This window comes from Pleurodeles waltl, chromosome 5 (genome assembly GCF_031143425.1).
Source record: "Pleurodeles waltl isolate 20211129_DDA chromosome 5, aPleWal1.hap1.20221129, whole genome shotgun sequence".
Taxonomy (NCBI): domain Eukaryota; kingdom Metazoa; phylum Chordata; class Amphibia; order Caudata; family Salamandridae; genus Pleurodeles; species Pleurodeles waltl.
Window position 1 is genome coordinate 1,666,653,870 of NC_090444.1, and position 27,313 is coordinate 1,666,681,182.

The 27,313-nt window shown below is 45.3% G+C and overlaps 2 protein-coding genes across 2 annotated transcripts in view; one reads left to right on the forward strand and one right to left on the reverse strand.

Moving 5' to 3' along the window:
* Nucleotides 1-23,272, reverse strand: part of LOC138296658 (b(0,+)-type amino acid transporter 1-like) — a 318,433-nt gene extending 295,161 nt beyond the window's left edge. Inside the window, exons 1-2 of the mRNA XM_069235997.1 lie at nt 23,177-23,272; nt 7,169-7,208 (exon numbers count right to left, since the gene is read on the reverse strand). Of these exons, the coding sequence (XP_069092098.1) occupies nt 7,169-7,208; nt 23,177-23,203 (67 nt within the window). The 5' untranslated portion in view covers nt 23,204-23,272. The remainder of the gene's footprint in view (nt 1-7,168; nt 7,209-23,176) is intronic.
* A 179-nt stretch (nt 23,273-23,451) lies between these two features.
* Nucleotides 23,452-26,185, forward strand: RHOB (ras homolog family member B). Its single transcript, XM_069235998.1, has one exon. The coding sequence runs from the start codon at nt 23,850-23,852 to the stop codon at nt 24,441-24,443; it is 594 nt and encodes a 197-aa protein (XP_069092099.1). The 5' UTR covers nt 23,452-23,849; the 3' UTR covers nt 24,444-26,185.
* The last annotated feature ends 1,128 nt before the right edge of the window (nt 26,186-27,313 follow it).

Here is a 27,313-nt window from a genome sequence, read left to right on the forward strand (position 1 = left end):
ACATAGCCTGACATTTGATCCTGACTTTGAACCTTTGTAAATGTGACAAAATAAAAAGGAAACGTACCGGCATCTTTGTAATCATTCACTTTCTGAACTTTAGGATGGTTACGCTAGGGGTGCTGCAGCATCCCCAGCATTTCCAACGCCTAGGACAGCACGTATTAGGTGAAATTAAACCAAGTATATGTTCAGGTAAAAATGAAACAATGGTGTTATATTTAAACTCCCTGAGCAGGCTAGTCTAGTCCCTCTGAGTTCTGTATTCTTTCATGCCCTCCAAATATGGTACCTTGAAAATCTGTGGGTGCTGACATGACACCAATTAAAAAAAAATAAGCAGGCCCTGGCTTCCTGTCAGGCAGGGCTTCCACTCCAAGTACACGGGTACTCTCTTCCACTCCCTTGTGCACAATGCCATCACTGGCACTGGGCACGAAGGGAAGAGAAGAGAGCAAGAAAAAAAAAATGGCCAATCGCTGCATTGCTTCAAAATAAAGCCATACAGTGATTGGTCATGTTCTTTGAACCTCCACCCTTGCGCTGTCTCAAGTGTTCAGGCCCCCTACGGGACTAGAGGTCTACAACCTGCCTCCTGAGTCAACCCAGACACTGCTACCTTGCTGTTTATTTTATTTTTGGTTGTGATCCGCTCAGGTGGCTGACACTGGCCTCAAATGTACATGCCGGGCTGGTCACAGAGGGGCACGAGCCCAACCTTGCATGCACACTGCACTTCACGGCCACTTCCCCTGGTGTCCCTGCTGTTAATGAAGACCCAGCCCACAGCTAAAATAAAAAGAGCATTGCGGCTGGAAAGAGTATGCTTAATTTACCAATTAGTTTTGCAAATACAGGGGGTCAATGCCCTAACGCCCCAAAAGAGAAACCACCCCTGCCTCTAACGTGAGTGTTGTCCCACCAAAGCAAGGCAGCTACATTACCTTGCTCTGCCCTCTGTTCCTCCAGCCTATGCTTTCATATACAATATTTAGTCTCTATTCATAAGAACATATTAAAGATCAGATTTGTGGCAACTATACCTAATTTGCCTATTAGACGTCTCAGCTCTAACCTGAATGCGTCTGTCTACTATGGTTTCGCAGCGCACCACCCTATTTGGCTCATGTACAGTAATGACCTTTGATGAAATCAGTAGGGAGTACAGCAGACCTCTACAGGTTATTCATTTAGCCTCAAATAACAATACAGCACAGGCACTTCAATATGTGGTGGTGTAGCAAATGTGTTCCTTGATACATTTTGCTCAAAGAGTATAAAATATTTACAGTTGAGTCTAATTCTGTCTGTCTGTGGTGGACCATTTAAATAACTGTGCAGTTAATGTAATAGTAATAATTGTTTTTTTCATTGCAAAGTTTATGTGTTCACAGAAACAAGGAATAAACAGCTGCTCTGCAGTTCAGTAATTCAACTTGCTACTCTGGGCTCAGCATGGGCCTGATGTAACAAAGGGTTTTACCCATTTTGTGTCTATGGGGGAATTATTTGATACATAAGGGACTAAAACCTAACTCAACTTGCCTTCTATAACAAACATATGTAGATCACTCAACGTTTACTGCTACGTGATAACCTTAAGTCAGTCAGTTGCTCCTTCGTTCTCTCGCATTCATGCCACTATTGACTCACTCTAAAATGCTGATGTTATTTCAGACCTTGATTTTGAGGTTTAGATCTTTTTATTGTTTTTTACAGAATTTCCACAACACACATCATGAAATGTAACATAATGAAAAACGCTTTATCATCTCTTACCTTCTAACCCCTCCGTACCTAGAAATGCACCCAGTTCCCATGCATCTGCAGTCTGGGTCGTATGTAGACTATTGTAACATTGTTCTAGCCATCTCTTACATTACCAGACCCATGCGTGGAAATAAAGCCTGGATATGAATGTAACTGTAGCCTCCGCAGCCATGTTTTCGTCTCATGCTATCTGTGCCCAAACAGTTGTGTTCGTTTATAATGCGCAGAGCATCTCTCACATTGTGGCTCCTGAGACAAGGAAAATGTTAATTAGCTTGTTCGGCTAAAACAGTGGTTCCCAACCTGTGGGCCGGGGACCCCTGGGGGTCCGCGAAGCCTTCTCAGGGGGTCTGCGGCTGCCTAAAAAATTTAATAATATTAGGTCCCAGCTATCAGTAATGACTCCTTGGGGGTCCCCGTGTTCCAATAATGATTCAGTGGGGGTCCCTGGGCTCCAGTATTGATAAAATGGGGGTCCACAGAAGTCAAAAGGTTGCGAACGACTGGGCTAAAATGTTATTTACTGGTTATATTTGAAAGCCATCTCTGCCTTTCAATGATCTAATCCAGTTGTTTACTGGTGAAGCAGAGACACTGAACAATTCCACCCAGTTTTTACCATGAGTCAACAAACCTTTTCTCTTAGTCCTCCTCAAGCCTTTTGGATTGGAACTTTCCCTACGGTGGAGTGAATGAAAGGACTATTTCTTAAACTATAATAAGACTATTGTTGTTGATGGCGGAATGTACCCTGAAAAAACAAAATGTATACTTTTGCATTCATTAGGTCCTCAATGAAAATAATTTTAATCAAATACATAAAGCAATTCCTGAGGGTGCGGATGTTAATGTTTTTAGTGCTGCTATTGGGAATTTGGATACTTATTTTTCCTCAAAATTATGTACTGGTATTACACGTTATACATTTTTCCAGAGGAAACAACATAAATGTGAACCTATTGATGAGTATGTCAGTGAGCTGAAGAAACTTGCACATGATTTTAGCGATTGTTAGCAAAGGGGAAACGTCCAGTAGATGTACAAATGCGTTGAAACCCGATGAGAAAGGATTAGAAGTTGTTTCCAAAATTAAGAGAGCATTTGCTAAAATGTGTCCCAATAGAAAGGTCAAATGTAGCAATTGTGGCACAAGAGATCACTGTGCCAAGATATGTAAGAGGAAATCTAATAATGTCAAGTGTGTGAGAGCTCATGCACCGGAAATAGATGAATTTGCTGATAGCAAGTGACTGAAAGTGTTAACATACTTTAAAAAAAAAACCTTTGGAGCATAAAAGGTTGGTGTCTTTTGTAGCTGCCGCTCGTCCACACAGGTGGAGGGGCCACGACCCCCACCTTTAATTTGGCAACTTCTTCAACACTACTTTCTGCATTTGGGTGAGGAACGAAAGCCCATGATCTAATAGACTCCCAAGTCCTTCCCCTGACCCACTGGGATGGAAGAGGGGCCAAGTGGTGCATATGTCACCAGACCAAAATTTAGAGCCCCCGCCTATTACAAGGAGGCCAGTCTCATCTTCATTCAATTTTAGAAAGTTAGTAGTCCTTCACACGGTAATGCCTACCAGACAGCCTTGCACCTATCCAATTGAAATGGTAGAATGTTGGTCAAATTTAAGAAATAATTGTGTGTTGTTAGTGTATGAAAATGCTGAAAACCAATAAAATGGATTCAGACCACACACAGAGGCTAGATGTAAACATTGAACAGAGCAGTCAAAACGCAGAATCTACTAGCACTTTTTGGTGTGCTATATTATCTTGAGCCCTTGTTCCCCGCAGCGGCAGTTCTCCTCGATGCAGCACATGCGTCTGATTCTACATAGTGGCCATATATGTTCACGGTGCTTCGCTACCTGGGCACGCCACAGGCGTTTCTACAATGGATTTGCCTGCTGTACGCGGACCCGGAGGTGTGAGTCTGCAACAATGGCAATATATCGGAAACACTTAGAATATACCAGGGGACACTGCAAGGATGTCCACTGTCACCAATTGAATCTGCCTTGGCGCTTAAACCCTCAGTCTGTGTGATAAGGCAATGGCAAGCTAATGCCACCCTGCGTTTTCACCAGTGCCTATTGGCAATATCCCTATACGCGGATGACATGGTGCTGTACGTATATCACCCGGCAGTGAACTTAGCACAGGTGATATGTGAAAGTGATACTCGGACTGAGCATTCATTGGACTAAGTCGACCATCTTCCTCTTCATTAGGAGTACCATTCCACATGCTTTGGACTTTCCACTGGAATGGTGCATGGACCCCATAAAATACTTGGGTATATGGTTACACAGAGATACAGAGACAGTTATTAGGTGGAATAATGGCACCACTGTTTCACGTCTTGAGGACCAGATATCTCGCTGGGCGATTCCTTTATTGTCTGCTGATAGAATAGCACTTATAAAGATGGTCGTACTTCCCAAATTCCTAAACCTCTTTTTAAACATCCCCATTTCGCTGATGAAAGCCTTCTTCGAGACTCTCAGAACCCACATGACAAAACTAGCTTGGGCTGGGAAACAGCCCAGAGTTAGCTGGAATACACTTACACATCCATATATGCGAGTTGGATTTGGAGACCTGGATCTATACTTATACTATTTATGCGTGCATGCACCACATGTCGCAATAGAGAGCGAAAAGGAGGGTGGCTACCAATTGGGGCAGTAGAAGGTCGCCCAACTTTGATACGTGGCTAAAAGCTCTGACATACTGTAGCAATCAGCTAGAACACTATGTGGAACAACTTCATCAGGCCTTTAGACCTAGAGATATATGAAGCCTATTCACTACGTATCTGTTATCAACAGAAATTATGATCTAGGTGAATATATTTATTCTGTACTTCGTTATGACAATAAGATATAACAAGTGATGAAATGCTCACTGTAGCTGACCTCTGTAATGACTGGATGAAGTGGTGGAACCACATTGCAACTGTTATGTTTACTGTTGTCAATTTGATGAAAAACCTAATTTAAAAATTAATTTAAAAAAAGTAAATAAATTAAAACCTTGAGGAACCCCCCTGCCACCTTTCTCTGAACAGAAGACAGGCACAGACGAGCAGTACATAGACACAGGGAAAGCCAATAATATAGTAGCTGGCCATGCTCTGTCAGCAAAAACACGAGCATGATGCCAGCTTAGCCCCGACTCTGAATAAAGCACAACACCCAAGTGATAGATGCATGTTAGAAATGGGGTCTCTAGTTGGCAGTTAGTTTACACCCTGTCCAAGTAGGGACCCTCACTCTCTTTAGGATTAGGGAGATGCACAGCTCAGATAACCCCTGCTCACCCCTTTGGTACCTTTACACAAGCAGTAAGGCTTATCTCCAAGGCAATGTGTAAAGTATTTGTACAAATACACACAGTAACACAGTGGAAACAACACAAGGGGACTCCACACCAGTTTAGGAAAATGGCCAATATTAATCTAAATCAAACAAGACCAGAACGACAAAACTCCAATATACACAAGCAAAGATATGAATTTTCAAAGTAAAAAGAGTATTAATCCATAGAAGTCAATGGATGCATTGTTTTAGCTCAAAGTACCTGGTATGCATAAAAATAAAGCCGCACAAGCGAGCGTGCATCAGAAAAGCAAGCGATGCATTGATTCCTTACTAGCAAGTGAGGCCATGCATCAATTCTTTCTCCACCAGGCAAGCGACTCGTCAGTTCCTGGACAAGCAGCCACAGGTCTGTGCAGGGAAGTTGAAGATTTTGATACCCAGGGACAATACTTGGAAAATCCAGACACACTGCAGCGATGAACCCACGCTGAGCTGGCGATGCATCGATTTCACTGGTGCTGCATCTTTTTTCCTGCCACTGAGAAAGCGGTGGGTCAATATATCTGCCACTTGGCTCCGGTGCGTAAATTTTCACCCTGGGTTCTCCAGCTTCTCCTTTCTAGGGCCCAAGGACTGGATGTGGCATCATTTGGAAGGGTAGGGGGTCTCTGCAAGAGAGCCCAGGTGCTGGCAGATGAAGTCTTTGATGGCGCTGGGACTTCATGGCAGAGGGCAAGCTCACAAGCTTGGATTTCAGAAAGCAAACTTCACAAGCAGGATTTCAGAAAGCAAAGTACGTTCCTTTTCATCTTCAGGCAGAAGCAGCAACAGCAGGCCATCACAGCAAATCAAGAGACAGAGTGGCAGGCCCTTCTCAAGCACAAAGCTCTTCTCCTGGCAGATGTTCCTCTTGATCCAGAAGTATTCTAAAAGTCTTGGCTTTTGGATCCACTACTTATACCCCTTTCTACCTTTGAAGTAGGCAAGCTTCAAAGGAAAAGTGTGCAAGACTCTGCCTCTTCCTTGCCCTGGCCCCAGACATGCACTAGGGGGCTGGAGACTGTATGGTGAGAGGACAAGTACAGCCCTTTCAAGTGCAGGTGTCAGCTCCTCCCTCCCTCCCTCTCTAGCCCAGGAAGACACATTAAGAAATGCAGGACACACCTCAGCTCCTGTTGTGTAACTCTCTAGAGGGAATTCAAAAAGAGCCCAACTGTCAGTCTGGCCCAGACGTGTATTCAGTAGCCAGGCAGAAGCACAGAATGGTTAAGCAAGAAAATGCCCACTTTTTCAACCTTTTCAACCTTAGAATATAAAAACCAACTTCACTAAAAGATGTATTTTTAAATTGTGAGTTCAGAGACCCCAAACTCCAAATCTCTATCTGCTCCCAATGGGAACTTACACTTAGGAGGTATTCCTAGGCAATCCCCATGTTAACCCATGGGAGAGATAGGCCTTTCAATAGTGAAAAATAAATGTAGCTTTATTTTACTATTAGGACATGTAAAACACATCAGTACATGCCCTACCTTTTAAATACACTGCACCCTGCCCATGGGGGTACCTTGGGCCTACATCAGGGATGACTTACATATAAGAAAAGGGAAGGATTGGGCCTGGCAAGGTCAAACTGGCAGTTAAAAACTGTGCACACAGATACTGCAGTGGCAGGTCTGAGATGTTTACAGGGCTACCCATGAGGGTGGGACAATCAGTGCTGCAGGCCCACTGGTAGCATTTGATTTACAGGCCCTGAGCACCACTAGTGCACTTTACTAGAGACTTACTAGTAAATCAAATATGCCAATAATGGATAACCAATTACCAATATCATTTAGACAGAATGTATTTGGACTTTAGTACTGGTTGGCAGTGGTAATGTGCCTAGAGTATCGAAACCAGCAAAAACGAATTACAGCACAGGATCCAAAAATAGGAGCTCAGAAGCAAAAATGTACAGGGAAACCACACCAAGAGCAGCCAAGTCTAACAATGCACATGGAGTCCACAAGCATAAAGGAAAGAACAAAACAAGAAACAAATATGAAAGTTGAAACTCTTACCTAGAAGAGAGGGTAGAGTGAAGCGCAGTCTGTGCAGCAACTGTTGTGAGTACAGAGAAAGTCACACTGAAGAAAGAAGGCTGGAGAGTTAAGAAAAAAAATAAAGGAGTTTTCGTACAGGACTCACCTCACATTTTAGCAATGTAACATGATGGGCAAATACTACCTTGATTTCTGACACACAAACACATTTTGTAATTGCATTTTGTATAGTGCTTTCTACCCCTGACTAGGCATGGAAGTAGTTTACACTGGCTGCTCCAAAACCCACACTTAGGGGGTTATTACAACTTTGGAGGAGGTGTTAATCCGTCCCAAAAGTGACGGTAAAGTGACGGATATACCACCAGCCGTATTACGAGTCCATTATATCCTATGGAACTCGTAATACGGCTGGTGGTATATCCGGTGGATGCAGACAGGGCCTGATAATGAGCAGTGCTGACTCAGTTTTATGATTCTGGGTGGGGCGTAGAGGTGAAGAACTGAAGTACTTAGGCTTTTAACTCTTAAATAAACGTCCTTGTCACTTCAGTATTGGAGCATGAAAACAAAATTGGGTTTCTGAATACTTTTAAATGGGAAAAAATTAAAATGAAGAGTTATTTTAATGGTTAAGTTAACTCCTCATTTTAGTTTTCTCCCAGTTCAAAGTATTATGTTTACAAACAGCAGGCATATTGCTCCCAGTGGCTAGTAGACACTGTGCCATATTTATAACTGAAACATACAGTCTTTTTTTAGGGAAATATTTAGAGTGAAGAAAATGTTTCTATGAAACACTACTTAAAACCTTTCTCCACTTTGTTTCCACAATTAAGCCAATTACATCTTAATGTTTTATGAAGCATGCTTTTTCACTTAAAATTCCTCCCACTTAAACAAATGGCTGTATTTTTCTGTTATAAATATAGTACTTTGTCCACATAAGACCCGTTCATACATCCTCACAGACCACACTCAAAGTATTTTGTTCAAACCATAGTATCTTGCTCTAAGGACATGAGGCTTAAAGTCAATTGAGCTGGGCCCGGGGATATCTGGTAACAATGTGCGAGTGGATGGGCCTTCAGGAGCTCACAATGATTTACATTGATCAGAAATAGCTCTCACTACAGAAAAGGTTGGAGACCCCTGAACTAAATCAACACAGTCTAGGGCAGAAACTGATGGGAAGTAAATAGGCACCTCCTGGACTGTGTTCACTGCTGGACTCATCTCAGCATGAGCCAAGAAAATGCAAAAGAAACATGGACTCTCAAATCTGCAATTGACTCAAGGCAAGACGGGGTACTCTGATTAAATACTTGCTGGTTGATCTTTTACTTGTCATTCCTTATGTCGATGTAGGCAGCTAGCTAACATTTGTTTCTGTCGCCCCAGGCTGGATCTCTGTGATGAAGGCAGGCTGTTGGCATTAGGATTCTGGAGGCAAGAAGTCAGCTTCTCCTGCATCTGTAGTTTGGTCCCAATTAATAACAGGAGCCAGTAGATATGTTAAGTCCTGTACTTGTACTGACTCGCTAGAGTGCTGCGTGGTCTCGGGTAAGATAAAGGTGAAATTTCTAGCCTCATCTTTAGGACCAGTTTAAAACCATAAATGGGAGTAGCTGAGCCGGGCTGAAAGTCCAGTCATGAGGCTACATGCTTCAAGTATTTTGGTTGACCCAATTAAATGGAGTAGGTCTCTGCGGCTACAATGGGGTGATACTGTACGTCATAAGGTGTTAGCGGCAATCACCTAATTCTTGGGCAGGCTTGCCTAGGGTTCCTTTGTGTCTAAAACTCAGGAGAAGCTGCTCAAAGGTCTTCATTATGCCTTTTCATGTTCCAGGCAGGGAAGGGGGAGTGGGGAGATATTGGCTTCCCTGACAATATGTTTACCTGTATGCTGATGGTAACTCCTGCAGGCCTTCGAGGTGCAAGTAATGCTTTGGGGGTGATGTAAAACAACCTGAGGCGAAGATTGGAGCCTACTGTCAATTTCATGAAGGGCAAAGTTCCCAAGACTGTTTTTAACATTAACAAGGCTCCTGTTCAAACACTTGTTGTTCTCCACTAGGGACATGGTAATGCATTTATGGCCAGAGGACAAATTGTATGGCCGTGTGCATGAGCACTAGGGAATCGAACGGGGATTCAGCTTCTGTATGCATCATCACCTAAGGGGACGTGCTGCAGGTGACACAAAATATCTCTTTGAAACCAAATAGTAAAACCTTGATGGTCCTGTGATAAGAAAACTACTGGTTCTCATAGCAGGAGAATATAAAAAGTGAGGGCTGGTCAGCACCAGCCCGTTTGTTAAAAACATGCCTGTGGCGTGCTCTTAGCAAGTATGCTGGTTTGATCTCAGACTGGAAAAGCGATCGTCCCTAGCTCGTTCTGTATGTGATGAAAACATCAGCTGATAGATTGAAGACTGTATCTCTTTTAGGGTGAACCACTGCATCTTTACATCATTTTATAAATGTATTTAATTAAAAACATGCTAATTTGCGTTTGATAAAAAATCATGGAATAAAATGTATATAAAACTTTAAATCACTTTCAATTTTAACATTCCCTGTTGCCTCTTTTATATTGACTACATTACTGATCTACCAGAATAAAGGATCAATGCAATATTGTCTTAAAGAAGGATCCAGTAAAATGAAATATGGAGATCTAGCACGGTTTCTGTACCACTCATCTTACACGTTCTCTGGCCCGTCTATATGCCTGGCCAGGCACCTACAACGTGGAACAGAGGAAGCTGGCTAGTCTGCTTTCTGGTCCTTGCAAGGTTAGGGTTGACTATGAGAGACACAGAGAGGGCAAACACAAGCCACATTGAGGGCTTTTGTATATTCTATTAACATCATATTGATAGAACCAGCTCCTGCCCTCGTTTTCACTGTTTGAGCGATCCTGATCACGTGCTCCACAAACCTTGCTCATTCGTTGGACCTACCGAAAAATACACAATAACAGCAACATGGCCTGTGACACACTGCAGTAACTAGGTCACACCACCTTTGTAGTACTTTCCACAACAGCAGAAACAGGAGGCATGCATTAGGCATAGGGGCTGCCTTACTACACTGCAGCTTGCATCAATATTGTTTTGAAGGGTGCTGCTTACCGGACTCTATGATGGCGATTTGCCTTGTTGGCTCTCAGGTTTGCCTCCCTCTGTCAGCTACTTGGGTCTACACCAAGGGAGAGGATGAACCATGTGGAGCACGTGGGAAAATGAAGAGCTCCTGAAGGTACAGGGAAGGCACCGTCAGGGCTGCTGGGTGGTGATGTTAGGAGCCTCCCACTTACTGACACAGTTGCCCTGTATAAATGTGATCATCGGATGCACTGGTAGGAGACTCGACATGGGTTGCAGATGTTGGATCCCACTGGGATGCACTGCAGCATGTGTGAGCTAGACTGAGGCAGTGAGGAGATGTAGAGAAGAGACAGTGTGCTTAAGGTGAGGCCTACATACAGCATCAAGGAGCCATGAGAGTTGACCGGGACACCAATCGTTCCTATTCCGTTAGCCCGAGGCTTATGGATAAAAGTTTGGAAGAGGCCATACTCTGAAGTACCAAGAGATATCTATATTTGGGTGGCAGGAGGCCCTACCCACCCTGTGTGAATGCTCCTTTGCAGCACAATATTTCTCCCACCCATCTTAACAGGTATTTCTATGCGACAGGCAGCAATGCAGGACTTTTTGGTGCAACTTAATAGACTCTGAAGCCCCACAGCTGTGCATTACTACTACGAAGAGCATTTCATGCCCTCACCCTGAGTCTGCACTGAGGTGTTTTAAATGCCCAAGATTCTAGAAGTTGAATCCTGAGCCATCTGTCAGTGGAATCCATTTAAGGATGATGGTGGAGAAAATGAAAAGACGCTCTTGGGCGAAATTTCTAAAGCCTGAGTATTACCCCTGTGCCCAAAATCAAAGAGAATCTGTCCATGAAGCACTGAAGCTGGTGGAAGCAAAGAGGTTAAAGGGGGGTGAGGGCCTCACTTCTAGCAATCAACAGCTGAACAAAGATCTGGCCACTAAAAGTCAGGAATGCCTCCACTGATGCACACTGTGGATATCAGACTGGAAAGGTGTGGTGTCCACAGTAAATTGGCGTCTTTGAGTCTTTAGTACGAAGCAGATGGCTTCCTTCTGTGTAAGCTTGTGTAACTTAAAAACGCAGTAAGGGACAGTGCCTTGAAGCTGAACACAAGAACTGAATGTCTTGACAGCATTCACAGAGGTGTCCGTATGAAAGTCATGGGGGGGTACTAGAGATACCAAAGGACGCACTGCATCCTGTCCTTTGTTGTCCTAATTGCTGATGGTGGGCTACTTGCAGAAACATCACTATCCCAGGCATCCCAAGGTAAGATGTCTTGCCACCCCGCTGTGCTGGGTGTGGCCTTTTTAGTTCTTTTATCCTTTCTTTCCGCCTTCTTTCTTACTGCCATTCGTCCGTCAACCCAGCCTGCGACGCTCTGGGTGCCTGGCGTTCCTGTTGATGTGGGTGGGTGGGTGGGTGTCTTCTTCTCCTTGGGTGTTTGTTGTCTGGGGGACTTCCGCCCCCCATGACCCTTTGTTTTTTGCGCGCCCAACTTGGCGCTGTTTTCTGCTCGGGCCGCGGTGTGGTTTCCACTCCGGCCACCTAGCGCTCCCGGTGGTCGCGGGCCTTCGCCCCAAACACCACTATCACAGTACTAAAGACTCCTAGGAAGACATCCACGTTAAGGGGCATGGGAAGGACCCACGCTCCAATTCCTAACAATTTTTCTTTTTAATCAGAGAATTTTCAAAACGCATTTTGTGCAAATGCAAAAATATAAATAACCCATATATTTTCTTTAGTCAACGTGGACTGAAAATAGGAGGTGGCTGGGAGTTCGTTTTGGTGGTGACAAAATGCACTCTACCGTTTGGTACACGGGTGAAGCTGCTGGGCTTGAATTAAGGTGTAGAGAGTCAATTAACGTGAATGTGAATGGGACTGACCATCTCCTTTCTTAGTTATGTCACTGAGCATTCATTTGGGTGGAAGGGAGGGAAACGCTGTGATTGTCTTGGTGCGTTCTAGATGCAAACCCGGTAAGACAGAGGCTTTTCGGTTTCTTCTTTGCTCGCATAGTGAGCATCATTTACAGGTAGAGTAATGAAATTCTCTTTTTCCTTATTCCCTTTTCTGTGTCCTCTTTTCTCCACGCCTTTTCCCAGTCTGCAACACTAGCATGATGTAAGTGCCCCTAGGTTGCTTTTCTTGATTGCCCACTCCGGCACCCTTATGCCAGGAATTCCCTTCAACTAGCCAAAACTTTACAATGCATCAGCCTGAGCACTGAAGAGCTGGTTTTCAACAAGCAAGGGTGATTTATAACAACGGATCAGAATGTCCGCTTTGCTACCATTCAGGTTCAAGGAATTAAAATGCATCTTTTAGAGTGACTGCCTTAGGGCAAGATTTCATTGCAGAGGCAGCATATGTGAAAAATGAAAGCACAAAATATAAAATCAGCGTGGCGGAGGTCTAACATCAATGTGAAACAACAAAGAGCTATATGGAGAACCCTGTGGCACGCCCCAGGTTACAGTGCCTGGCGCTGAGCTGTACAATCCATTATTGGTTGAGGTGCTCTGCCAGTCAGGAATTCAAATGTTCAATAAAGGACTATGGCTCCCCTTTCTGCAGTCAGGAATTCAAATGTTCAATAAAGGACTATGGCTCCCCTTTCTGCATCAGGTGGCTTAGAAATAGCCTATGGTCCACGGCAGTGACTGCAGTCGAGATCCAGAAGAATCAATGCAGAGAGATCACCCTAGTCTGCTGTCATACATCTGTGACCACTAGCTGGACTGATTCTGTATATCTGCCAGGGTACATACTACTCTGGGGTGGGGCTGGGATACCACCATTTTCAAAGAAGCTGCATTACTACAGATTTGTCAGGTGGGAATTGAAGACATGTTCTCATAGACAGTGGGGTGAACAACAGATTTGTAGGGGGGAAGACAAACACCCTACTGAAGGTTGAAAGTACCTGCCTGGTACTAATGTGGAATTGATATGTGTTACAACCATAGGATAGTAACTTCTGGGACCCTGTGCTGCATTTTTATCAAACAGGGATCATATGGGGAACATGCTACGTGTCTTCTTAATATGAAGTGGGGAACATGCGACGTGTCTTCTTCATATGGACTAAGCGCCACAACTTTTTAATGAACTAGAGTTGATCATGATTGAAGACCTCTGAGCAAACAAATGATCACCACTAGTTGTGATGGGGGGAGGCATGGCCGTTTTAATGGACTGATGGTTGTTTGCAATATTTATGGTGAAATTACTCAACCTGTTAATGAATTCTCAAGCAGTCACAACAGACTTGGTGGCTGTTTAGAGTTTAGCGGTGAGGGTACTCCATCCCAAACGGCAACAGAGTACCTTATCCTCCAAACTGAAGGTCCGCCAGCCGTATTTACAGTTCGGCATAATTTAACAAATTCAGCGACCCAGCTTACTCCGTCTCCGTTGCTGACATCCAACCTGACGGAGGAAGGTCCGCCAAGAGGTTTGGCCATTCAAGTGCCCGCCCGATTTAGAGTGGATGGTAAGTTTCTACTACCCCAGTGCTTTAAATGGGCAGGTGCTGTCCGGTGCCGAGTACCTGCACTTTTTCCAATTAAAATGGAGAGTGCCTGCACCTCTCAGCACTCCTAATGGTAATTCACTGGAGAACTACTTGCTAGTCCTGTGGCAGTACAGTGCCTAGTAACTTCTTTCAGACATTTAAAAAAAAAAAAAAGGTATCTCTGTCATGTGCAGCTTCGCAGCAGTCGAAATGGCCCAACAGTGAATCTTGTCAAGCTGACCAGGACACTACTGAAAGACGGCACCAATCAAACGCCACCCGCATCCTTTGATCGGGCTTGGGAGAATCAGCCCCAGGCCTCTCCCTGCAGCTCGTGGAAAATGACGCTACCGTTCTAATCGCTAGGTTTCCTCGTAGTAGTATGGTCTAGATCAGGCAGGGTTTGTTCCCTGAGCCTTTTCCTGGGATCAGAGGGAGCATAGGAGTTAATCGTCCTTGTCGGCATCTCATATACGAACTGCGTGTAAATAAGAGGCTGTGGGGGTGGGGCCACACAGCGACCTGGGGCCACTCATCATAGGTGTAGAGACCCGGATGCAGAGGAACCCCGTCCCTACTGTGGGACATCGTCTTCTGCAGGAGATAGGTTCAAGGGGAGACAAGAAGTGATCGACATGCAGGGTCTCTGCGTAGAATCACACCAGGACCACAGCGTAACAAGTGAAACTGTCAATGCTGCACTTTTGTATTTGGATTCAACCTTTCTTCCAGTGATTTTGTTTGTTATGAATATCAAATTTAAACCAGGATGCTCTCAACAATTCCGAAGGTATCATTGCAAAACCTGACACGACCACTAGGTGGCAGCAACACCCAGGGCTTGCTGTTCGCTCTTTTGTCAGTACCTATGGCGATCGCTACATTTGTCGCCTACTTTTCCGCTCACATGGTCCATGGCCTCCGCTTTTAACTTTGCTCATTCTTGATTCCTCGTTTCGGAACCAGGCTGTTTTGAATACAATTGCGTAAGTATAAAATTGGGCGCAGGCAGTGCTTGTGCCTGCTTTAACACTTGAGGCTTTTGCACAAATTGAGCTCCTGTGCAACCGCAGTTTCTCCCAGCTCTAACAAAGAGGAGCTGCGTATGCAAAATAGAGGGCTGAAAGGAAATACAAAACGATTAGAAAAACCACTTTAATTGAATGGGGCACATAAATGATCTGTTAGGTTGCACAATTTATAATCAGGGCCACTGGAATTATGCGGCAGAAGAGGGCCAAATTGTGCGGCAGGGTTGAGTTAATTATGCGGCATAATGAGGCACATTTTAGTATAGTATGTCAGTATTATGTGGTCATTTTAAAACTTGGTAACACTGTATGGGCCTTTGTTGCATCTCCTTTGCACCAATTTAATTCTCAAATAGATAAGCAACAGAAAGGTGACCAGTCCAGCTTTGCAAAGGACATCCCACCACGCGTTACTTCATTTTTAGTAACTTTTTAACAGTTTGAGCTAGAAACAAAAATATCCTTTTGTTAAAATCTGCAGATAATGGATTATGTGACAAGTGCAGCAAACCAATAATTATGAGTAAATCGCCGCGGCCACACAATTGAATAATGCCAGTGGTCCTGCTTATAACTGCCTAAGTGGACTTTGTACATGACTCCAATGACAAACTCCGTCAAGACAGTGTGAGAAGCAATGGCAGCTTGAGCGCATTAGTAGAGTGATTAACAAGCACACTTGGAGTTCTTGCCTCCGAGTCACAGGACTTCTCTCATTGCCTTCCCAGTTGAATGTTTCTTCCTATAAGCAAACCACTGGGATATATAACTCGATTTCTATTGGTTCAAGCAATGTAGAATCTTGCCAACCACACGATCTGCACCTTCAGGTTGCAAAAACCTCACCAGCCAACCAAACACCTAAGCAACTTACAACAGACTCTATCCATGCGAACATCACCAACCGATGTTGTTCCAGTCCACCGACTATCTAGCTCCAATCACCACATCAGACTCTGTACCTACCCGAAGCACAACAACCGATTATGTTCCAGCCAAGAAGACACCTAAGCTCAGTTACCCACAGCAGACTCTGTATCCATCCGAACCTCACCAACTGATGAAGTTCCAGGCCACCTACCACCTAAGCTCAGTTACCCACTCCAATTTTGTACCCATTTGAAGCTCACCGACCAATGACGTTTCAGCCAACAAGGCACCTAAGCCCAGTTACCTACAGCAGACTCTGTATCCACTCGAACCTCACCAACTGACGATGCTGATCCAGCCAACCAAACACCTAAACTCTGTCACCCACAGCAGACTCTGAACCCATCCGTGACTCTGTACTCATCCGGGAGGCTAGCGCTGTTTGGGGCCCTGAACCAGGCATGTTCTGGGCTGTTCTGTATGGAAGTATCTCTTTCCATTCCATGACATCAAACAAACTTGAAGACATTTGTTAAGCCAGACGTTTCACTTCACGCAGTGACAAACAAATGTGCTCTTCCTACTCTGCCTGCTCACTGCCCTTTGGTGACAAGCAGGTCTGTCCTTACCAGATCATCTGGGTTGTCAGTCCTCCCAAGTTTCCTTCTTCTATGTAAGAGTAAGTCAACCTTTCTAGGGGTTTTCTTTCCATACTCCAACTTGTAATGTTGTACATTACCGTTTTAAGACTGATCAAACGATAATTAAATTAGTAGGCCACATTGTGAGAGCAGTGTGGCGGATACCCACTCACAAGTACAATAAAACTGTGCTGGCCTTGAGTGTTCACTGAGGCAGCAATGCACAGACTCCCTTAGGGTCATCCACAGATGTTATGACTGAATGAGCTGGGTGGTGAATCGGGGAGTTTATATTCCACCCAGTAAGCTGATCACATCTTAAACTTCCCAAATGTCTTCAATACATGAGTGAGTTGATCATGCAGTCCAGACGTCTTTTCTTTGAATCCTAGGATTTGTAGTTATTTTTTAATCCCATTACTAAATGAATGCGGTAAGACCCAAAATGCAAATAATAAACCTGTACTGGATGTTCTACTCATGCATGAACCTAGTAAACTTGAAAGCTCTGATTGGTAACAGCAGCCCTTTTAAGCGGCTAAATTATACGCATGTGGCTGCAGCGGGGTAGCGCCTGGGTGGGTGAGCTGCCAGCAGCCACAGACTGGTGTGTGGGAAAAATGGCTGACAAGCTGTGGTGGATACTGAAGCGGATGGGTTCTGCATATAACCAGGCGTAGTCTGCGTGGCATTATTTATCTACTGTAGTGTTTTACATGGTGTTGGGGGAACCACAGCCTTCTGTGGTGTTAATCTGGAAGCTTTATGAAAGGGTTGGATTTGATACACCTGCCACTTAGTGGTGGCAATTGCATGTGTGCAGCCCAGGACTACAAACAATAATTTCCAAACATGTTTACTGATTCCTATGGTAACAGTATAATTCCATGTCTTGAGGCTACGTTTCTAGTACTACGTCCTCAGTGACCACGTCAAAGAAATCTGAGACTTGTAATCTTGGTTCAAGTTCTCTTGAGCCTTCAAACTTCAAATGTTGTGACAAGACGTCGTTAAGTAGAGCCAATCTTTCTGTGTGTTTCCTCAATGTTTGTTTACAAAATCATTTGTGCACTTTCAAGCTGCACTGAGTAAATGTGCAAACGGTTCAAACTTGTTTGCGTGCCTGTCACGCTGGGATGAATCCCAGTTGTTAATAAGGTTACCATATCACCCCATGTCACAAGGAAACAACTTTTTTCAGTCTTGTATGTATGTATTGTTATTTATATGGTGACAACCTGAGTTGCAACAGAGCTTAGTACAGGTACAGGGCCAAGGAGTGTGCTTACAATGTGTGCTGCAGAGAAGAGGGTTCTTCTATAGCAGTGATACTCAAAGTACGTCCTGGCGGCCGCATACAGCCCTCCTGACCTTTAAAAGTCCCCCCACCCAAGGACAACTGGACTCAGCACAAACATTAAAAAATGTTAAATAAACAGGCAAGTATTTATCTAAAGCTTAATTTAAGTCAAATAAAGGAAGTAACTAGGGTGTCTTGCAAAGCTTGCATTTAGAAAACACCTTTATTTTTAAAGACATCTTGCACCAGAAGTGAAAAGATATGATAAAGTTTGTTCAAAATTAAAAAATTGTAAATCATTAACATGCGGAACCGTTTCACCTTAGTACATCGGATTATATCAGTGCATTGCGAAGTATTTTTTTTTAAGTGATATTCTTTAATCATAAATTTAGAAGCTTTCATTCTCCATCCCCAGACTCCGACAACAATTCTAAGAGTGAACTAAGAGGCAAGTCAGTTGCTATGCGCACTCTTTGGGTGGCTTGGGTTTATATTATACATGAGCAACATTATGGTTTATTAAGTCAAACATATGAGAAGGTTTTGTACAGCACGCATCCTGAAGTCATGTATTTCAAGATCCTCATATATGATAATGAAAAAGGAGGGAAAGTGAAAAAAACAAATTGCCCAGGATCATACAATTTAGTGAAGTGGCGAAGCCAGTATTAATCACACGTTTTTGGTTTCACAGTGTGCAATTCAGACACTAGATGTATATGCTTAATTTCCTCCAAACCCACCTTACTGCCAATTCCCCTACCTCCTCCCCACACACAACCACCACCCTGCTGGCATCAATGCATCCGAACGTCACATGACAGCCAAACTTTGTGGCCCCTGGGAAATTGTTTATGAGTATCCATGTTCTATAGTGTCAGCATGTAAGGCTGATGCACCAAGGAATTTTGGCAATAAAACACATTTTTGGTTAGCATGGGCCAAATGCCTTTGGTAAGGGAGGCATGTAGGATGGTCTCTCAGCATATATGATGAGGAACAGTAAGTGCCCCAGATGAGTGCTGGCAAGCACCATCTTTAAGCACCAGCTCATAAAAGACTGTGTGTATGAGTATACATACACAGCCAAAACACATGCACATGTAGCCATCAAGCTGTATTACGGGGTTTAATGCCAAAAATACATTTGAAACCAACGTCCCATTTTTTGCAATATGGAGGCGCACGTCACGGTTTTTAGCAAACTGACACAAACTCTTGATGCTTAAATGAAGTGCCCTTCACAGTGGTAAGCAATGGTGCCGTGGGCCCTAACGCAAGCATGAAACTTGGGCCCCACATGCCCGTGGTTTTAAGGCAAAAATACTGCAATGAATTGGGGTAAAGTGGGTCCGTAACCCACCTAAGCTCAAGTACCACTAGACCCCTTTTCCTTTGTGAGCTCAGTCAACAATGGGTTAACCCACGCTCCACAGCTCGTGAACGCACAGTGGAAGCAAACACCTTCGAGGCCTCTTACATGCACTCAGTAATCAAGTGCGTAGGTTGACGGAAGGCGGAGCCCAATGAGCTGCTAATGTGCGCACGGTGGGGTACCGGCACATGCATGGGTAAAGTGCAGGGCACCCCCGCAGGGTGGAGGCGAGGATTACATTCCCATCACAAGGTAAACAAGGACGTCGGATGCTGAACAGTTGCTTCCTGCTGCGTAAACGGCCAGGATAGCCCTCAACGAATCGCTACTGAATGCGGAATAACACAGGTGTTTGTTTCAAGTGTTATACAAGCCAGCTCTAGCTCTGCATTGGGGGGTCTTTAAGAGTACACGGCTGGAGGGGCAGAGCAGGGAAATGTTACCCTTTAGATGCCGCATGATCAACTGTTGGCCTAAGCAAGCGTGTGGATTTACCTTCCTGCGCTAATATAGTAAAATAAAAGCAACTTGCATATTTTGATTGAGGGTAAAACCTCTTATGCTGGCAAACTACTAAGGCAGCAGTAAGAAAATAAAAACAGTACGTGAATGGTGTGAACAATGCCTACCTAATAAAGCAATATATTTAAATGGTGTCCTACAGGATAGCTACAAAAGGTAAGCAATTCTTTTGTGTTTGTATTTCTTTGAAATGCTACGTTCACAAGTAATGTTATGTTGGCACTGTGCGATCAACAAACCTACAACTTAATGATGGCCCCTTCGTGTGCAAACCTGGAGTAGGAGAGCACTCAGCAGAAGCTCTATAAAGTTGCATCCAAGGAATATCGAACCAGGTTGTTACTTCAAGAAAATAAACTGGAACACTGGGAGAAAGTAAGAGAGGAAGGCAACATCCAGTCGCAATGGTCTACCATGGGGTGATCCTGCCGTGTTAAGGCCACCTTAAAAAAAAAAAAAAAACTAAAAGGGCCACCACCCAGGAGCAGGCCTCCAGCACCTCCTCAATGAACAGTGGCCTGGGGATCTAACAAAGCTAGCGCAACTCGGCAGACATTCAACACCCGAGTAGGCATTCCCAACAAAGCAAAAGAGTGGTGAATTCCTGGAGAGCTCAGAAAGTACCAAAAGAGATAAAGGCAAGATGCAACCCTGGCACAACTCAGCTTAGAGAGCTGTAAACTACAAACATGGACACAAAGCAAGCACCAGGATAGAGACATAGATTATAGGAAGCCAAGATAGAACTCTTCCAGCAAACCAGTGGATGCCTGTAAGACACAGAGGATCAAAGTATGGAAGATCGAGTCAAACATGATGAACATCCAACCTGCACATCAGATACATATATCCAAGTGCGGCTTACAGAGACTCCTGACCAGCAAGAGAGTACAATTAAAGTCACAATCAAGACCACAGCAGAGCTGGATCCAAGAGAAGAAACAAGAGTAACGTACCACAGCCACAGGACACAGCCACAATGGCAGACACGCAAAAAATACTCCCTACTCCGGAACGGGCAGAGGAAAGTGCATCTCAGATAAAACATCCTGGAAAACAGAAGCAGCTGTAACAGAATGGCATGTGTTGGTGAACTTGTGTTTGTCCATCAAGTGTAGAACAACTAGCTAACCCAGTTCCTACAGAAATCCTAGAGTACAGGAAACCCACCAGTAGTTCAGAAAAATCAGAATGAGCAGGACATGTACAACTGAACCCATAGACAGATGACCAGCAATATATGACAAAACTATGCGTTCCGAACTAAAGCAGGTGCAAAGCAAAGATACTCCATACGGGGAGTGAGCCAGGACCCAGCGGGCTAAGGTGTCAAAAGTCCATGCTCCAAGAGGGCCACAAGCAGACCCAGGACCATGGAGACTGTGATGCCTGACCCTATCAGCAAAATAAAGGCAGCAGCGAGAGGAAATTAGTAACATAGAACACCATAGAATAATCACAAAGAATGCCAAAGCCAATAGACCAACTCAGACAAGGATGACTCACCCAGGCCGTGAAGAGAGAAGTGGTTGAGGTTGTGGTAAGGAACCCGGATACTTTACAAACATAGATGAGGCCACACAATTCCCCATCCCTTCTTCAAGCTCAGGTGACTGTAAATCTGCCAGGTGAAAGGGGGGGGTGTGAGGGGCACAGCAACACCAGTATTAGACTCTGCTCCTAGATAAGCCCAAGAAAGGGACCAGCCACTGAACACTGCAGGTTGATCAGTGACTAATTTTAAATGATGAGTGAAAATGGAAGGTGACCAGTGACTGAGGATGGATGCCCAGTAAATGAGGAACAGTAACTGAAGGATGATCTGCAAACGACGCAGGTAGAGAGCAGTGACTGAGGCTGAGTGATAAGTGAATGGTGCAAGATGAGATGTAATTGTGGATGGGTGACCAATGTGGCAAGGTAACAGGGAATTTGGTGGCAAGCAAATAAGAGAATGCATTGACTAAAGACAGTTTGTAAGTGAAAGGGCAGGGCACATTAGGACAATCAGGGAAAATCAGATTAGACCATATGAATGAGGCAAAGTGGCTAGAGACTTGGACAATGGTGAGCGACTGAGCGTGACCAGTACATGAGGGAAGGTTACCAATGAATGTGATATTATGACCATTTCTTAGCCAACGATTTAGTCAGGAAGACCAAAAAGAGAGCCATGGTAATCCGGGTTGGCCACTTACTTGCTTACTACCCGTTATGTCGACTTGCATGTAGGGCAGTAACGAAAGACCTCCACTTCCCTCTGTCTTGGACAGGTTTCTGTAAGGTGCCCCAGCTGTGGCTCAGATTGGATTAACCACTGTTTCTGGGCTATGCTTGCTACTTAAGTGCCATTGCTGGATTGTTAATGTACTATATCATCATACTGCACCTCTCCAGCACTTCTGTACTCTGCTCTATGGTAGCACATCTACCTTATACTGTGCACAGTTTGCATCATTGGCCACCCCTTCTTGTTCTTCATCCTTCTCTCCTACAGTGTTGCTTATTGCATCTGTTCAATTTTCTCGGTGTTCCGTGGTCACATCAGATGCTAAGTACCCCGGCTATAATGTAATGATCACAAAATTACCCCAGTCACCATTTGTCCCACGAAGCTTATTGGCACAATGTGTGTAATCCTGCTACGGAGTATAATTGACGCGGGTAACCTTTGGCCGGTGTTTATACACAGTAAGAGTACAAACTGACAGCTGTGTCAGTCTTGACTCGAGTGTTTGCCCTTTTATCAGCGTCCCATCCTCCAGGCAAACACGCTGAGAGCTTTTTTTTGGTGCGGGGGGAGGTGGTCGAGCTAAGGAACAGACTGTGACAGCGCCTGTGTTAGGAGGGAAGATGTATTTCTGGTTACTGGACCAGGATGTTGGTTTCCTGGCTCACTTTGCATGGGGACAATGAAACATTGGAACTGCATCCGTTTTAAAGGGACACTCTTGATTTTGAATCCAAATCCTTAAGAATGCTATACCGTGAAATACAAATGCTTAGTACATAAATACTGCACGCATTTGCTTACATTTGGACCCTCTTGAATATATTGTGTCTCATCCTTTTGGATATCAACACCAGCCATTTCACTTGCAGTTATCAACCTATGGTATCGACGTTTGCCTGGGCAATACTTTCCCATTTTCGCTCTGAATAAAAGGTAGTTCATTTATTGCACTTTACGTCTTAGCGCAGTACCCAAATAGTGGAATTTTGACACACTGGAGGAAACATAGAGACCGTGGGAAAGTAAGTTGCTTACTTAAATCCACCGCCGGTCACTCATTTCCTTGTTTGTTGCTTGCAGATCAGGTTTGAAAAAGAAACAAAGGAACCGGGACAAAGTTCAACTATTTTGTCGGCGCTCAATAGCTACCTTTCAATAAAGCATTATTACAAATTTCGAATTCTCCCATAATTGCTCTCAAATACCCAATACCTGCACCGAACCACCGTACACGCCCAACCAACCCTCTAGGCATCTTTTTGAAAGAGCAGATGTTTAAGCTGTTATCGCCCTTTTGATGATCATCTGGCCATGTTAGTTTCTTTTAATGTGCTTTTTCCATGAAAGAAGAAGCAATGTCTGCATGAGCCCTGAAAACCTTCCCCTGCTCCCACCCTCACAGTGCGGATTTCTCGCTCATTGTACATTCTGCCCGCGCCGCTCCCAGAGCTGTGTTGTCTCCAGGCTGCTGAGTGTGGAGGAGGGGGAGCCCTCTCCTTGACACCCGCCCCTCCTCCCACCGGGATCGCACCCCGCTTCACGACGCCCCCTCCCCGCCGCCCTCGTGCCGACCGCCCTGCGCCAATCACAGCCGGGCTGTACGGCGATGAGCTCACCACGTGCCCCGCCATTGGCTGGCTATATTAAGAACGCGACCGGTGCCTTTATATCTCAGCGCAGCGCCGTTGCCAACAGTACAACCGCGAAGGCGAGCAGTTGAGCGAGAGCTACAAAGGACTGAGCAATAGCTGGTAGATGCTGTGATCACTGAGAAGCAGCTTCATGAAAAACCAGTGCCGTAGCTACAAAAGCAAATCCTGACGCTTTGTCGAGGAGATAGCGCCTCTTAGAAGCGTAGGACTGCCATACGCTGAAACAAAGCGACAACACGGTGCCGAGGAGCTGTGTGCACAGACTGACAGCCGCTGAACCAGGAAGCTACCTGCAACCTACGGTCCCAGTACTCCACAGGAGGTAGCCAGCCGCTGCTACAGGCGACTCCCTGCAGACCAAGCACTAGCTGCTACCGTGCGGCGTGACGCTACGCGCGCGCCTGTGACGTCGCAGAGCGCGATGGCGGCTATCCGGAAGAAGCTGGTCGTGGTGGGCGACGGCGCGTGCGGCAAGACGTGCCTGCTGATCGTTTTCAGTAAGGACGAGTTCCCCGAGGTCTACGTGCCCACCGTCTTCGAGAACTATGTGGCCGACATCGAGGTGGACGGCAAGCAGGTGGAGCTGGCGCTGTGGGACACGGCCGGGCAGGAGGACTACGACCGGCTGCGCCCCCTCTCCTACCCCGACACGGACGTCATCCTCATGTGCTTCTCGGCCGACAGCCCCGACTCCCTGGAGAACATCCCCGAGAAGTGGGTGCCCGAGGTGCGCCACTTCTGCCCCAGCGTGCCCATCATCCTGGTCGCCAACAAGAAGGACCTGCGGCAGGACGAGCACGTCCGGGGCGAGCTGGCACGCATGAAGCAGGAGCCGGTGCGCGCCGAGGACGGCCGCGCCATGGCGCTGCGCATCGGCGCCTACGACTACCTCGAGTGCTCGGCCAAGACCAAGGAGGGCGTGCGGGAGGTCTTCGAGACGGCCACGCGCGCCGCCCTGCAGAAGAGGCACGGCTCCGCGGGCGGCGGCTGCGCCAACTGCTGCAAGGTACTGTGAGGGCCGGAGGTGCCGCAGGACACGGACAATGAGCCCGCCGGAGGGCGCGCAGCGCCGGCAGGTGTTCCAGCAGGGTCGCCCCCGCAGACTATAGACTGAGCAACCCCTAGTGAAAGGGGCGGACCAACCCTGGGGGGCACGAGGAGGGCTTTCAGGCCATCGCTGACTGACCCTACCCACCCGCAGATGCAGGCCGAGCCCGGGACGTCGTTCATCCGAAAGTGTTGGGGCTTGGGTTCCCATCACCTTTAGCACCCGTGCTCTGCCTTCCAGCGGTGCAGAGACGAAACAAATCGATGCCTCAGGGGAGGGGCGCCTGCCCACCACAACATCAGTATTTGCTTGGGCAGACCGGGTGAGGAACGGGACATGACTTTCTTAATTGCCCTCCAAGAACAGTGCCTGGTGGTCGAGCCAGCAACGAACTCTTCTTACACTGATAGCCATTAGGGTGGTTTGGGTATTCTTTAAAATGCTAACTTCGGGCGGGGTCGTAGCCATTGTTAATACTGTTTACAGTTTTTTTTCGCGCAGTTGTCTTTTGCAACCCTGCGCCGGTGCATCAGTTTGTAAAGTAACGTGTTGAGCTGTAAGTGAAACCTCATTGGGTCATGTTATTCCTTTTTAATGGTGTCGTCTTGTTGAAACTTAAGCCTGGGGTGGGTTTAAGTGGCCAACTGAACACGCACAGGGTTCTGATTATCAAGTTCGTTAAGTCGAACCTCTTTTAAATCTTTGGTGGCTTTGATGGTTCGAAGTAAGCTTTTATTCAATTGATCAGAATGCCATGTACTTCCCATCATATACAGCCTTCTGTTGGTCCACAAGCAAGCGAATGCAGGTTTTTCCTTCTGTTTTACGAACGTATCATACTAGCACCTTTTCCAAAGTGGTTAGAATGTCCCTTGATAAATTATAAATAGGATGACCTGACCCAGCCCACACGTTACTGCATTCTACAACATAATGGTGCATCCCAGTGAACACAGACGCCTGGCACCTCGGTGGTCAATAACTCGCAGCAGTGCTGCTCCTCCGGAGATGCTGTGACCTAGGAACCATCTAATTCCGCATTCTGTTTACTTTTCACAGAGTGGGGTTGCTTCACGCTAATGCGAATTGTTCAATATTAACATTGACCTGCCATCATGTGCCGCCCTGGTTAACTGTTGGGCATGAAATGTTATCGCACACCATTTTAATGGAAACACATTCCCTATTGGAGTGAGAGGAGTGTGCTCAAATTTGCATTACCCAAGCTACTCCTTTGTGGACGCTTTTTGTATTAAATTATTTGAAGAAAACGTATTTTGCACACTTTGTTTTTTAAATACGGTGCACTCGGTTAACACTAGCATCTTTAAGAATCTTATGTTGTAACTGCTTATAAGGACGAAGATTGTGTTTTTTTATTTTATTTTTGTTTTTGTTATAAATTGAAAAGAAAACCACTGCATTTTGGTAACTGATCAGTATTTTATTTTTGCGTATGGGCGGAAAGTCCTCGCTTGTGTTTTTTCGTCAGGTAATGACGAAACACAAAATGGTCTCGTTTAAAGAGCCAGGCACGATTGTGCTTGCACGGTTTTAGTGGGCGGTGGTACTGCTTGGGTTTTGTTCTGAAATTATCTAAAATAGGCCGTTGCAAGTGGTAAAGAAGATGATTTAATGTTTACATAAATTCTATGAGCTGTACATTTTTTTTTTTTCTAATGTTAAGTATTAAAATTGTTCTGATATGATCTGTCTTGTGGTGTTTTTTTTTTTTTTCGTCCTACTGTATGGCTTTATGGGTGTTCTTTAACACCAGAGTGCAGTGTGGTCTTGTAGGAATTTGCACCTAAGGAATGCACATTTTATCTCCCATTATTCCGCTGCCTTTGTTCTTCCGCTCACAGGCCCACTCCTCAGAATTTATATAATGCTTTTGTTTCAGGGACGATACTGGTCGGTCAGCCCTGCCTGCTCCCTCTTCATATGCAGCTGGGATTTGCTGGTTTAAAAAAATACTGTTTTGTGGGAGGGGAAACTGAACCAGAGGCGCATGCTTTGTCATGTATCGAGAGCGCTAGGCGTTTGCAGCTGGGAGCTCCCCCACGCCTTTGCCCACCCCCACCGCCCTTCCCAGTTAGCGCAGGGGAGTGGATTCCAGAACACCACTGTGCAGTGCGTTAACCTACACCCACAGAAGAACCCAAGAGTGGATAGCTGTATCCAGTAAAGTGTGTGGGTCAGGCACAATAAGAACTGGTATGAGCCCGAGAAGCCTAATTGATTTCGGATGAAGTGCTGGCGGAGATGTAGTCAAGCGGCTTTCTACCGATTCAACACCAGCCAATAACCTCTGTTCGACCTCTTCTGCCCCCTCCTCCATTTAATAAAAAAAAAAAAAAGACACTGGCCCAAAACATGTGATTTTGGTCGAATTCCTTAACTTCCATATGCTTAAAACCGGGTATGCATTTTAAACGTAATTGTGTATTTAAAAGATGTAAATATCCACTCAAATTATAGCAAGTGTTTAGGACCACTGTGTGGTGTTTTGGAGTGCTTACTCGCATAGGTAACAAGTGCAGCGCCCTGCAGAGATGCTGTTGAATACGTAAATAGCAGGACAAGGATGGGATTTGGTGAAATGAACAGTAGCCACGCGCCACGTTATGTGTATATATATATATATTTTTTTTTTGTGATGGAAGACTTAATAAATACACACCACGGAGAATGAGGGAATTGGAAGAGCAATCAAGACTGCAACCTGAACAAAATCTAATCAAACGTCAAACGGGCCAGATTCCACCTTCGGCTAGGGCCGTATGAAGCCAACATTTTGAGCAGGTGGGGCCCAAGTTGGGTGAGCCATAGTCTGG

Bases quoted from the DNA above. Each gene is read 5' to 3' on its own strand.
- RHOB (XM_069235998.1), top strand. From the start codon at position 23,850: ATGGCGGCTATCCGGAAGAAGCTGGTCGTGGTGGGCGACGGCGCGTGC.